Source organism: Quercus robur, chromosome 6 (genome assembly GCF_932294415.1).
Source record: "Quercus robur chromosome 6, dhQueRobu3.1, whole genome shotgun sequence".
NCBI lineage: Eukaryota > Viridiplantae > Streptophyta > Magnoliopsida > Fagales > Fagaceae > Quercus > Quercus robur.
The window spans coordinates 9,325,785-9,340,717 of NC_065539.1; the positions used below are offsets into that span (position 1 = coordinate 9,325,785).

General features: G+C 34.5%; 1 protein-coding gene across 1 annotated transcript; it reads left to right on the forward strand.

The window, feature by feature from the left end:
* The first annotated feature begins 4,071 nt into the window (after positions 1–4,071).
* Positions 4,072–12,356, forward strand: LOC126732642 (extra-large guanine nucleotide-binding protein 1). Its single transcript, XM_050435608.1, has 8 exons — positions 4,072–5,831; positions 5,924–6,061; positions 6,146–6,250; positions 6,343–6,528; positions 7,969–8,149; positions 9,125–9,366; positions 10,413–10,576; positions 11,326–12,356. Exons 1-8 carry the CDS (start codon positions 4,554–4,556, stop codon positions 11,963–11,965), a joined length of 2,934 nt encoding a protein of 977 aa, XP_050291565.1. The 5' UTR covers positions 4,072–4,553; the 3' UTR covers positions 11,966–12,356.
* Positions 12,357–14,933: the final 2,577 nt, after the last annotated feature.

Consider the following 14,933-nt stretch of genomic DNA (forward strand, 5'->3'; position numbering starts at 1 on the left):
AACATAATTACAAAAGTGTCATTGAGTAACGTTGTTTAAAAATTGAAAACTGGTAAGAAGAGTTTTCTAAATTTAGTGTTTAAAAACCCTAAAATGAGCAATGTAACTCAAACACTCCAGTGAAAAACACCCTTACCAAACGCGTTGTTTTTTTTGGAGCCCACAGTTTTTAGTATTTAAATACCAAAAATTGTTGTTCAAACACCCTAACCAAGTAGTCTCTTAGTCTTCGGAGTTAGGATAGACAAAGGTTAACTTCATTCATATCTTGTCTAGTCTTTGTCATGTTAGAATAATTGCACTCAGATCTTGGAAAAAGTATTTTATATAAAATGATATCACGTTATCCATTTAAAAATCCAATAAACAAGAGACATGTGTGCAAAAATAATTACCCATTAACATATGTCTTTCATTTGTGAGTGGGATAGTTTATTTTTTTTATTTTTTTATTTTTTATTTTTTGACATGGTATCATTTGATACCAAATACCTTCTTCAAATCTTGATGCATATTTTGCCATTTTTTAAAGATGACTACTATATTTACAACATTTTCACAATAAATCTTAAGTGACAGGTTGTTAATGGCTGTTATTGGTGGATAAAAATATAATTTAAGTGGGTTGATTCAAATTAGAATCAATAACGACTTAATACTTATAATTCGTTGTGAAAATATTGTGGACATATATAGTCCTTAGAAAAAGAAGAAATACATGGTACTATTTATTAAGCATTGTGGATAGAATGAACATCCGTGTTGGCAGGGATTTTCTATGCCTGTTGTCATATCAACATCCAATGATAGCCGCAGAGCATGCAATTATGTAGACAAATGCATACTTGGCTAGAAAAAACAGGGGACCAAACAAATCTTGGTTTTCTAGTCTTCCGCAAAACTAAAAAGAAAAATCACAGAGAAAGTGTTTGCCAGAAATGTGTGTACTTGTTTATTTTTCATTTCTCTCAAGTTTAGTAAAAAGGGTTCGAGTTATTTCATGGTGGCTGCAACTCTTCCAAATTCCTCTAGTCATAGTGTGATGTTTTATGATAAAATGAGAGAAGCTATGATTTTGACGTTGAAACATAATTTAACATTCACCTTGCCAAATAAAAAATCTGCACTTTTTTTCCCCCATGAAAACTACCATTAGCTATGTGCCAGCAAGCTTAGGGTTTGTTTAGTTGGAGATTTTTAGTATTATTATTTAAAATGATGTGGAAATTGTGGTTTAAAAAGTGTTGTAAAAACACGTATTTACAGTATTCATAAAGCAAAAAATGTGTTTGGTATGTTTTAAATAACATGTTTTAGTGTGTGAGAAAACATAATTGTGTATTTGGTATGTATGTCTGTGTTTTTTCTAAAGCTGACAATTTAATATATTTTTTATTTGAGGAGAGTGAGAAGTCAGTTTATGTGTTGTCTAATCAAGTGGCCTTATGATTTTTAACATATTTACAAAAGTGTCATTGAGCAACGTTGTTTAAAATTGAAAACTGATAAGATGAGTTTTCTAAATTCAGTATTTAAACACCCTAAAATTCAGTATTTAAACACCCTAAAATGAGTAACGTAATTCAAACACTCCAGTAAAAAACACCCTTACTAAACGCGTTTTTTTTTTTGGGTTATAGTTTTTAGTGTTTAAACACACGCGTTGTTTTTTTTTTTTTTTTGGGAGTCGACAATGTTTAGTTTTGATGTTTAAACATAATTTAACATTTACCTTGCCAAATAAAAAATCAGCACTTTTTTTTTTTTCCATGGAAACTTCCACAATACAGATCAGAGGATGCATATGTAAGTGTAATTGGTTCAATTCTTACCAAATCAGCAACATAAAGAAAACTGAAATGCTAGTATGCTACAGCTACCAAAAATTTGCTCCAAAATTTTTCAGTCCCTCTCACAAGTGTATTGCAATGGGGCTAGATGAGGTGAATGCTTGTGAGGGAGTGAAAGATTTGATGCTTTTTTTTTTGGTGCAGGTAACATCACTCTACTAAAGAAAAAAAAAAGAGGGGTCATCTCTATTGACCAATACAAATATACAATACAATACAAAATATATGGTTATAAAAAAAAGTACAATACAAAATATATTATATAAAATTGTGTTTGAATTTAATGAAAAATCTTTAAAAACATTATTATAAATCAAGCAATAAAAAACTTGTTTTAGGGGTTTGAGTGAAAGTCCACTAATATTGGCTCCGTTTGTGGCTCAATATGCGAGTTCGAACCCTACTCCCCTTTCCCCGGCTATTTACTTAGCAAAAGATGAATTATTTAGGTAAGTAGAATTAGACCCTAAACAATATTTAACAATAGCATGATCAAGATGAGTCCTAAATTAATACTTTCATGTCTTTGTCTATATTCCCAGTTACTAATCTGTAAATTTTTGTTTGAAAATTGATTAATAGTTATTTAAGTATTTTCTTTTGGTTTTATATAAACATATTTTGAAGAAAAAAAAAATCAAATTGTTGGTATCTTGATAATTTATAAAACGTAAGTGTGGAGGATAGAATCCGTTTAACTTGATTTAGACAGAAACCACAACTAATTTGTGTGCAAGAACAAGGGAATAGCTCACAATTGAAGGTCCAAAAACGAAAAGACTTGTAAGACGAATGGTGGAGCTAACCTAAAGCCCAAAAAACTTAGTTACCAGGCTACCCGAGGTGGTTTTCTTGCTACCAGATATACATTCAACTCTTTCTCAAAAAGAAAAGAAAAGATATACATGCAACAATGGAGGATAATTTTCTATTTCTCTATTCCCTCTCTCTAGTTCTCTGGTGGATCTCCCCTTAAACAATGTCCCCACCCCCCTTTTTTTGGATCTTGCCCAATTTATATTTACGAGGCCAGTCAATTTGTAATGATAAGAAACTTTTACTTTTACATGGATCTTACTACTTTTTAGAATCGTGTCTAGTTTACTATTTTGACATATCAAATCCATAATTAAGACATGGGTCCTTGAGTTCTCGAAACTATAACTGTGGCAATTTCTCCTAATTAATGTCATGCATTGAGGCCTATTCTTGGATGGGCGACCTCCCCAAGGCATCTCCTCGGCCGAACAACCATAACTAATTTTCCTCTACACGACTTTCTCATCGGGAGAGATGGTGTGGGCAGGTGAATTTTCCTTAACATGACTATTAGTGTTAAGGATTTGATTGGGTCTTTGGATAACAACCCAACGTTATTTCGGGTTAATTAATGCCCGCCCACGCTAGTAAAAGAGACTATAAACTACATATAAATCACTATCATTTTAAATTCAATGCGGAAATTTGTACTCTTTGGTCACATAAAAGAAACGAATAAAGCAAAAGATATAACACTTTAAACAATAAACTTGTTAAAACTCGTGATTAAGAGATTTATTACTTCACTCTCAAAAAGAAGAAGAAGAGATTTTTTACTTTCTAATTAAATTATAAACAGTATCTTCGGACGCAACGTCCATTTCATTAGCAAACTGGCAAGCGACTTTGTCATTGTGAAAATCTTTTTACGCAACAAAGTACATGATAGGATCCTAATTCCTGACTAATCATAAAAAAGAAAAAAAAAAAAAAAGAAAAAACCCGTGGAATCGGATTCCAAATACAGGGAAAAAAAAATAAAAAATCTCTATCGAAACGCAACAGTCAGCAGCAGCAGCCAGACCATAACTAATGGACCATTTGTAACAACAACATTATCCACGTGGTCCTTTAGTCCTTTATATAGATAGCCCACAAATCCGTGTGACACCAATAATGTAAACAATGTCAAAAAAAAATATCAATTGTCTCTATCAATTGGACCCCACACACACCCACCAGACCCACCAATCCTAATTACTTTTTAGTTTTTTCTACCCACTAGGACCCACCACTTATCACCTTTCAATCCAACGACCCGAAAGTGAAAAAATTGAAACAAATTAAAAAAAAACAACAAAAACAAAAATAAATAAAAAAGCATGAGATTCCCACTCCAAAAACGCAGTCACTGTTTTCCTTTGCTGTCTTTTTCCCACACTCACACTTTCCCAAACACACAAACCCACACGCATTTTCCTCCTCTCCATACTAAAAAAAAGAAAAAAAAACAAACACAGCACAGCACAGCACCACACCATTCCATCATTTTGGATTTGGGATTTTGGATTTCCCAAAGGATTTGTCTTTCTCTTTACAATTCCAAAGTTATGTAAAATTTTTAAATCCCTTCCCTCAAAAATTTTCACTTTACTTCCACGCAAACTCTACCAATTCCTTTCCCATTTCCCACCCTTCTCATAACAATTCACAAACCTGTTTTCCCTGTTTATGTTTTTTCACAATAAACCAAAAGCAAAATTTAGGCATTAGGGTTAGTTTCTTATCTTAAACTAAACAATTTTTTGTTTTTCAATTTGAGCAAAATTTTTTATTTTTTTCCTTTGCATTCGAATTTCGGCTAAGAGAGTTCTAGAAATTAGCTCTAGATGATTCTATTCGAAATTAGGGTTAGATTATAGTTTAGTACTAGCAGCTACAATAATGTCTCCGCCGGAAACCTCGGACGCCGATGACGGTGGCCAGTACTCGTTCGCCGTGGAATACAATGGCCCGCCGGTTACCTACGATCTTCCCCGGGCTGTTCCGATTAACGTCGAGCGGATTCCGGTGGCCGCTGTGGTTGCGCAGGTCTCCTTGTCCGATAAACTGTCGATGCCGGTTGTGCAACCGCTCTTAGCTCCCGATCCTCGGGGCAAGAATTTCTCGAAGGAGCTCAAGGCGTCTATGGTTTCTCCGACCTCGGTGATTGCCTTCGATAGAAGCAACGGAAGTGAAGAGGTAGTTGAGTTAGGTTTTGAAGCGACTGTGTCTCCCACTTCTGTGATTGGGTTTGAGGAGGAGAGAGATAAGTTGGGTAGCTCGGGTGGGTTAGAATTAGAGTTAGAGTTTTCGACTGGGTCTGGTGAATTGTCCGATGTAGCTAATAGTTCGAGGATGTTGGGGTCCTCGTGTATTAGTCATGAGGATTCCCACGAGTTATTAGGAGGAGCTGGGAGCTCTAGCACGATAGAGTTTTCGGATAGTTTTGATAATAAGTCGATTGGGAGCTCTAGTGTTTTGAGGGTTTCGAATGATTTGAATCAATTGGAGGAGGATTGGGTGTCGAATGAGTCAGGATTGATTAGTGTGGATTATCCTTCGTCTCGGGTTTCTACCATTAAGGCTACGGATTGTAATAATGAGTCGAATTGTGATGCTAAACGACAAAATGTTGTAACTTTTCGTGGCGTTGAGCCCGTATCTGATGATGATGATGGTGGTCTTGAGGGGTGTAGTCGAGATGAATATGAGGCTGATGAGATTAAGACTATCAAACGTGGTGTGACTCTAAAAGCCAAAGGGAAGAAAGGGTCATGCTATCGATGCCTTAAGGGGAACCGGTTTACAGAAAAGGAGGTTTGCATTGTTTGTGATGCAAAGTATTGTAGTAATTGTGTGCTTAGAGCAATGGGATCGATGCCAGAAGGTAGGAAATGTGTTACTTGCATTGGACACCCGATTGATGAGTCGAAACGAGAGAATTTGGGGAAGTGTTCTCGGATGCTTAAGCGGCTGCTTAATAATGACTTAGAGGTTCGACAGATAATGAAGGCTGAGAAGTCGTGTGAAGCAAATCAGCTACCGCCGGAGTACATTTGTGTGAATGGACAACCTCTTTCTCATGAGGAGCTGGCTTTATTGCAGACCTGCCCAAACCCACCAAAGAAGCTCAAACCAGGGAACTATTGGTATGATAAAGTATCTGGTCTTTGGGGAAAGGTGAATATATGATGTCCTATACACATTTTCTATGTTACTTCAATTTGTCGCTTTTTTGTTATTGAACTTGGTCATTGTTATGAATTGAACAGGAAGGACAAAAGCCTTCCAAAATTATTAGTCCCCACCTGAATGTTGGGGGTCCTATAATGCGAAATGCTAGCAATGGGAACACACAAGTTTTTATAAATGGTCGGGAGATCACAAAAGTAGAGCTTCGGATGTTACAGGTCAAAGTTTCTAGACATTCTAAAATCTTGTTGGAACTGATTGACGTGCAGGAATATTTAAGATAAATTTGTTGATTATTGCAGTTGTCAGGAGTTCAGTGTGCTGGTAACCCACACTTTTGGGTGAACGATGATGGGTCATATCAAGAAGAGGGACAGAAGAATACAAGAGGGTATATATGGGGCAAGGTATGGTTTGTGTGTGAATTTGTATTTCTGGCTGTGTACTTTATCCAATTTATGTTTGCCTTAATTAAGCAATCTTATATGTTACTTTTCAGGCTGGAACGAAATTGGTTTGTGCTTTCCTGTCATTGCCTGTTCCTTCCAAATTTTCAAATTCTTCTGGAGAACAACTAAGCAGTTCGCTTAGCAGAAATGTCCCTGACTACCTTGAGCAGAGATCACTTCAGAAGATTCTCTTAGTTGGCTGTAATGGATCTGGGACGAGTACCATATTTAAACAGGTGATATTCTCAGTAAACCTTTATTGTCGTAACTATTTATTCATGTGAAGATTATCAAATTATGGCCATATAAATGCCATATAGCTCAGGCATTTGTATACCCTTCTATTGGAGAACATCCAATTTTTTTTTTTTTTTTTGATAAATAGATTCAAATGTATCAAACTAATATTATGATCACATAGAAGTGATCTGAAAGAGATTTTTGGGGAGGGGCCCCAAACATTTGAGAGTTATGCAATTATAACATTTTGTTTTTTCTTATCTCTAGATGTTATATTATAATCAGGTATAGTTTTTTGAGAAGCTGATGTGGTTCATAATTTCTCTCTCTCTCTCTCTCTCTCTCTCTGTCATAGTGGTGTATTTAAATTCCTCTTCATCCTGCTGCTTCTAGGAGAACAGATATTGATTTTTGCTTAAAGTTAGTATGTAATTTAGTATGGTAAAAGCATAGCTTCAAATTTGAGATTACCATTCTTATATATTTCATAAAATATGTAAGACAATTGGCTTCAAAAGAAAAGAAAACACTTTTTTTGATAAGTAAATTTCATTGTAGAGAACTTATCAGAAAAAGAAAATTCCTCGTAGAGAATAAAAGTTTTATAATTTCCATTCATCAAAATCATGCATTATGTAGAATTTTGAGTTTGGATTATTTTATTTTATTTTACTATAAGAATTTTGTGAATTCCAATTTTTGCACTTGGTGCTTTATCCATTTTGGTTGCATATGCTTGTTTCCAGGCAAGTGTCCATTATGATATAGTTTGATGGTATATATTAATAATAACATGCTTAAACATCCCCTTATCCCTCTCCCAACAGTGGGTGATTCACATAGTACTTTGTCGTTTGTGTGATGATAGAATTCTTTTTTGTTGGATTATCCCAAGGCTAGAAAGGAGGTTTGTGATATATAAGCTAGCAACATAAATCTTAACTTCTTACTTTGTGGACTTGAATCTTGAAAATGATGAACAGAGTATGTGGCCATAAATTAAGCTAAAGGGTGTAAAAGGATTCATGTTATTGACCCCAAACATTTGGGATCTAGAGTTTGTTTGGGAGAGGTGGAGAGCTTCTATTAATTGGCTTATTTAGCTTATAGAATAAATTGGGCAAAAGTACGGCTGTATCTAGAAAAAATAAAGCTTTAAAAGGTTATACATAAGCCAAATAAGGTGAATAAGCTTGATAAAATGGTTACGCTTTCTTTTAATTCTATCAAGAAACTAATGCTGACATAAGTTGCCAATGAGCTGAAGTGCAAAACTGAAAAGATACAGCCCCCAAAATAGTGGAGGGTGAGGTTGTGGGCTAAAGATCCATTGGGTGTGTATGTAACTTATGAATTTAATAAATGCTGGTAAATGTCATGCTCCTAGTAATACATGTTTTTCAACTAGCTGATGTTGGTTTTTAATGCATCTTCAGGCCAAAATTCTTTACAAAGCTGTCCCTTTTTCTGAGGAAGAGAGAGAAACTATGAAATTGAAGATTCAGAGTAATGTATATGGCTATCTTGGTATACTTCTTGAGGGTCGTGAGCGTTTTGAAGAAGAAAGTCTCATTGAGGTTAAGAAAAAGCATGCTTGTAGTATAATTGATCCCTCAGGTATGAGTTAAATCCATTCTCTTATTTTCCCTTCTCATCTTTGCCTTGTGCACTTACCAAAAAAAAAAAGGCCCTTTGGCTTATGCATACATACATAATATATATTACACAGTTTTGCTATTTGTATTGTGGGATAAAAGACTTCTAATAATGTTTAGTAACTCTTCTCCAAGTATGTTTCCTCCTCCTTTCTTGTTTCCCCTTTCTTAAAGATTTAGCTTTAAATGGAACAAGTTCTTCAAAATAAAAATTAATCTGCCCCATGTTGATCCATATTTCAAATTTAAAGGATGCTTCATTGCGTGTATTATAAGCATTCTCTCTTTATATGATTATTTGAAACTCATACAAGTTAGCAGTTTGACATTGAGCAGTAGCTATTGTTTGCAATTATGATTTTTGTACTACTTGTACCTTGAACGTAAAAAATTATGTATTTGCAATTATGATTTATGGTTTCAAAAAAAAATTTCTTTTTTATTATAAAAAATCGAAAGTCTGGTTGCTTTAAATTTTGGTTGTTGGTACTCAGTGTAGGAAGTGGGCTTATGGCAAATACATCAAGCTTTTATTTAATTGACAACTTAGGGTGCATGATTATGTCTTTCATTTTTTTGTTTTCTTGTGATTGACTAGTGCTAAAATACTTGTATGTATGGAGAAGATATTGATGATTATTATTGATATGAAAAGTTTACAAACACTGTAGGATTGGGTCTGTCACTGTTTTTGGCATCTTATTTAAAATCTAAAGGGCTTTTTACTTGTTAGATTGAAAGATGGGAATGTTGATTTTAATATATGGATTGAATTTGTTTCCTTCCTTATAGTCAAGTTGGTTCGTGATGTATATTAACTGGATGATGGCCACTGATCTGCAAAGATGCCAGAAAATTAGATTCGGCAGGGCCATTTAGACATTGATACATTTCTTGTAAAATGTTAGTGCTGAAACTAGTTTCTGGTTAATTACAGGGAAGACTGATAACGTTGATGAGAAAACTATTTATTCCATTGGCCCAAGGCTGAAAGCTTTCTCCGATTGGCTTCTTAAAACTATGGTGTCAGGAAATTTGGAAGCTATCTTTCCAGCTGCTACTCGTGAATATGCACCATTGGTTGAGGAGTTATGGAATGATTCAGCCATGCAGGCCACATACAATCGCCGAAGTGAATTGGAAATGCTACCAACTGTTGCCAGTTATTTCTTAGTGCGGGTAAGATCATACTACATATTCCTATGCTGGTTCATTTTGTAAATTTATGAGAAATTTTGCTTAGCAATTATGCTTCTCAGTCATAACTGGTGTAGAATGGGTATTTGAACTCTGGGGACCCAAAAGGCCAAAAGACCACTTAAGTGGGGTGAGATGAGGAAGAACCAAATCTTGGCGGACTCCCACATCACCCATGTAGGAGGAGGTCCTGCGCCTTATATGGAGGCCTTGGACTCTAATTGGTATGAGACCTTTGAAAACCGTGAGGGGAAACCAAGGCAGACAATATCATTCCAATGATGAGTTGGGGCATGACATGATGGCTGAATATAAAAAAAACAAAGAAAACCCTAGGCTTCACCACCAAACATATAACTTAAAATCAGAAATATTCTTTATTTTCCAAAATGCACCATCCCAAATGTCTTGGCAGCTGGCCTCAAATAGGTTTCCAATTACAATCATCATAAATGCCATAATTTCAAGTTAGAGTCAACTAATGCAAAAAAGGAAATAACTGAAAATGCTGAAATCAAAACAAATGCAATGCCCTCAATGCTGTGGTGTCCACACCAATAACTCACTCTACAAATTAATATGGGAAGGTTTTTGGGTTCACTCTTTCTGCTGGCATTTCTGCTATATTACTTAGTAGAGAAATGTACTCTATGCATAAGCAATTAGCTTGAAAATTAGGTAACTGAAGGTTCACAAGATGTTTTCTAGGGTATACATCCATTTCTGAGCCTAACTGAGCAGAGCCAGGTGTTGCTTAAACTCACCTCATTTAGCAATATGGACTATCAGCTTCTTTGCGCTTTGTAATGAGGCTGATTGAGCTTTTGATGAACGAAGCTTAAAATGATATTAGTTACCCACTTCTTTTTCCAGTCTTCTGCCAAACTGTCCAGCGATCTCAATGGAGTTCATACTTTGTACTTATGCATCATTCTTCAAGCAACTGTTGTGTTCCTTTTCCTGGCAAATATGAAAAGCTATTTCAATTCATTGTTAATGGTTCTGATATTATTTTTCTTTCTATTTAGGCGGTTAATATATTAAGAACAGACTATGAACCTTCAAATTTGGATATCCTACATGCTGAGGGTGTTACTTCATCAAATGGGCTTGCCTGTGTAGACTTCTCATTTTCCCAGCCAGCACCTGATGATAACATAGATGCTGCTGATCGTCATGATTCTTTGCTTAGGTAAGTACCATTGTTCATTGCATATTGGTGCATGTTTATGGGAGACATGCCTAGTTGGGTGTCTCAAAGTAGGGCAACTTTGATAATGATTGCCCCCCATCAACCTGAGTACATGTCAACTATATTATTAGATGTCATATACCTATGTGGTGCAAACACGATATCGATCCTCTCTAAACAATCTATTGTGTGCAATTAGGAAAGCTGGCCTTTTAATGCCCTAATCAATGATAGAATTAGCTGGTTTATATTAATTTTTAATGATCAAGTAGTCTCAGTTCTATTAGAGTATTAACTCATCAAAACATCCTAGTCTGGGTTCTGTAACTGGACCCATTGACTATTGCCTATTAGGAATCAACATTTATTTTAGTTAGGTCTATTGACAGGATATACATGTGTAAGTTGATAAATTATCTACTACATGGTCCCTCAAATATGGTGTATCATGTTTTAAACCACTAAACAGAATGAAGGCTCATAGTTATTGTCTTTCACATTCATTTATAATATGAAAACTTTGATGGAAAAAGATGAGAAAGTTTACTTTTGTTGCATCACTACTAACATGCCATGTTGCTTTGACACATTAGCAATGCTGTAAAACTAGAGAAAACAAATTCCATGTGCTATTGACCATCCCAAATTCTGTGTTATATTGTTTAGCTTGCACTTAACTTCCCACAGAAATTGTTCTCATCCCTTGCATACACTGAAAGTAAGTGTTCTTCCTTGTGGTCGGTTCTCAGGTATCAGCTAATTAGAGTTCAAGAAAGAGGCTTAGGAGAGAACTGCAAGTGGTTAGAGATGTTTGAAGATGTTGGAATGGTCATTTTCTGTGTTGCCCTTAGTGACTATGACCAGTTTTCTGTTGATGGGAATGGTTCTATCACTAACAAGATGATGCAGAGCAGAAAATTATTTGAAAGTATTGTCACTCATCCAACCTTTGATCAGATGGATTTTCTTTTGATTCTAAATAAATTTGATATATTTGAGGAAAAGATGGAACAAGTACCTTTGACACAATGTGACTGGTTTGATGATTTTCATCCGGTGTCCAGTCGTCATCGCTCCAGCAGCAGCAGCAAAAGCAACAGCTACTTCAACAGCAACGGCAACTTCAACAGCAACAGCAACAACATCAATAATAGCCCCTCGCTGGGTCATTTGGCATTCTACTACATTGCTGTGAAGTTCAAGAGACTTTTTGCTTCTCTCACTGGGCGGAAGTTGTACGTTTCTCTGGTGAGGGGTTTGGAGCCTCATAGTGTTGATGCATCTCTTAAATATGCAAGGGAGATTATGAAGTGGGATGAAGAGAGAGCCAACTTTAGCTTGAGTGAGTATTCACTATATAGCACCGAGGCGAGTTCCTTCTCTCATTGATATCCAAATTAGAGAAGGTTTGTAAATGGATCATCTTTCTGTATGGAATTTTCCTTGCCAGTGTACATATAATGGCAAGTTCACATGGCAAGTAAATGGACGAGAGGAGATATTTTCTTGCACGGGCATTTGCTGCTTCTTGAGATAGACATTACCATTTCTGTAGTGTGAGTCTGAATATCTTGCAGCAATAGTGCACATATTGACGTGCTTGCTCATCGCCACTCAAGTTGCGTGATATGTTCGACTTCCATGTCAATATATAGTAATCATTTGATGTTGTGTTTTATACCATGGTTATGTTGCTGTGTCAACTTTGAACTAGATTCATGATATTCATTTGTAATGGAGAAAGATGAAATGCATCAGGTGTATGTAGCATGGTAGCTAACCCTGTGATCTCTTCTAGTACAATGGTTTTTTTTTTTGGGGGGGAGAAAATCTAGTACAATGTTTTGGTTGTATTGAAGCAACATAAACGTGAATATGAGAAGACGTAGGTTTACAATTTCTGGCTTAAGCTTAAGCTTAGCTGAAAGGTGACCAAAACATCCCCCTTATTCTCTTATTTTTTAGTTATTTTCATGTCCCTTCCAACTCCCAATATTAAGTCTGAAAACAGGCGATCCTTGACAAGTTCTCTACAATCAGTTACCAAGGTTGGTGCTTTAGAATTTTAAAGTCAGTTCGGAGTATAGGGTCTCTTTAACGAGGCTGCTTTGGTAAATGCCAATAGCAGCTGTATTACATTTTCCATTGGAAATTGTAGTTATCAGAAGGCTGCTGCTGTGAGTTTGGGAAGCGATTATAAACCGGCTTTTTGGTTATTTTCCTACGTTATTTCTTTTGTTTTTTTGATAACCTTCTACGTTATTTCTTTTTGGTTATTTTCCTACGTTATTTTTTGTTAGTTTTATTCAAATAATCTATCTTTAAGTTTTTTAAGAGTAAGCTGGTTTTTTTAATATTTGTTGTCTCACATTATGCAAATAAGTTATTGAAAATAGGCAATTCTCGAATAACACTTACACGTGTCATTTGGTATTTTGGTGAATTTTTATGAATTTTATTATAATTAGAATAATCTATTACATATCAAAGGTTGGGACATGAGAGTAATCTAGTCATTAGCAAGGGTAGCGACACTGACAAGTGTCATTTGGATATGTGACGGTGAAACAAAATCCATGAGCATCAACTCCATATTTTGACTTACATTCTTCATCACAAGCTTCAGTCTCGCAAACTATTTTGAACAGGGGGGGTGCAGGCTGCTTGTGTCGTCATAATCAAGTCATTTCCTGCACTCAACATTACATGTGGTAGTAAGAATTTGTATAAATATATCTTATAAGATGTGATTTTTTTGTCAAAAATTTGTAAATCAAATCCAAGCTTCTCATTTACTTTACATAAAATTGTTTTGAATTTCTTTTCTTAGCTTGGTTCTATTTGTTTTATAGATCTCAAAACGGAATGTGACATTAAAAATTTTAAGTCCAAATTACTCATCTAGATAGATTTATTTATTTATTTATTTGAGAAGAATCTAGATAGATATTCATTTAGACAAATTAACGAATGATTAAATAATTACCAGAATTGCCCAAGAGAAAAACTATAAATGCAGCAAACTTTGAAAAGCTCCTCTCTCTCTCTCTCTCTCTGATGGTAAGGTGGTGGGAAAATGCCTTAAAGGTATCTATAAGTGTTAAGGTTAAGGTATACCAATTTATTTCTTTCTTCAGAAAATATCATAGTAGACACAGTTTTCATTTTCCTTCTAGAAAAAAAGATACATTCATTGCTTTAAATGTTACAAATTGACTTGTATAAAAAAGTTACAAATTTGACTTAAAAAAGGTTACAAATTTAATACCAGTAATAATAACAAGAAAATAAGGAGTAATGCACGTCTAATGTCTATAGCACTTTCACAATAATTTTAGGTGGTAAACATGTCATCGTTAACATCACTTTTTTATCCACTAGTAACAGATTGTCACTTATTATTTATTTTGAAATTGTTGTGAAAATTTTGTGGAAGTAATATTATTCAAAAATAATTTGTTCTCTAACTTCAATTTTTTCCCTATGAATAATGCTATATCCATAACATTTTCACAATAAATTTTAGGTGACAAGTTTTTATTAGTGAATAAAAAAGTAATACCTAGTAGTGAGCATAGACCAGAAGGACAAAGTTTGACTCCAAATATGTTTGGAGCTTTGGACTTTAAACATGTTTGGACCAATACAAAATATAAAGTGTTCGAGACCAATACAAAATAGGAGATGTCATTTATGTGTATATTAAGTGATATTTTAATATAAGAAAACACACAAAATGACATCATATTATATTTTATTTGACTTTTAAGGAGATTTTATTGGGGTATGAATATATGCTCCATTTTTTATTTTTTGAAAGTCAAAATTCCTCTTATGAATGAGAGAATTTTTAATAGGTAGATAGAAACCAAGTGCAACTTACATAAATTTGGGTTATTACATAATTATCCTAAAATTTTATTGCTCATTGTACAAATTTTTATGGAGGAGGATGTTTAAATAAAGAACAAGTCGAAGGTTCGAGTGTAATTACCCTAAAATTTTATTGCTTATTGCACAAATTGTTATGGAGGATGTTTAAATAAAGAACTAGTCAAAGGTTTGTGTGTTGTACGGCTTTGGTCATTAATATGTAGAATATAATTTTTTTTGTTGAGCTAATGTAGAATATAATTTTATTAAGAAACAATAACTAAATGTTATATAGATTAAACATTTTCACCAAAAAATATATAGATTAAACAAAAGCCTTGTACTAAAACCCATAAAAAACTATTAATATAAGAGAGATATAACGTCAATAGTACATCTATTTTTAAAAGCAATACACGTGCCAATTAGGTAAGATGTTCACTTGCATAATCATGACTTTTGTAACCCAATTTTTATTAGAAAG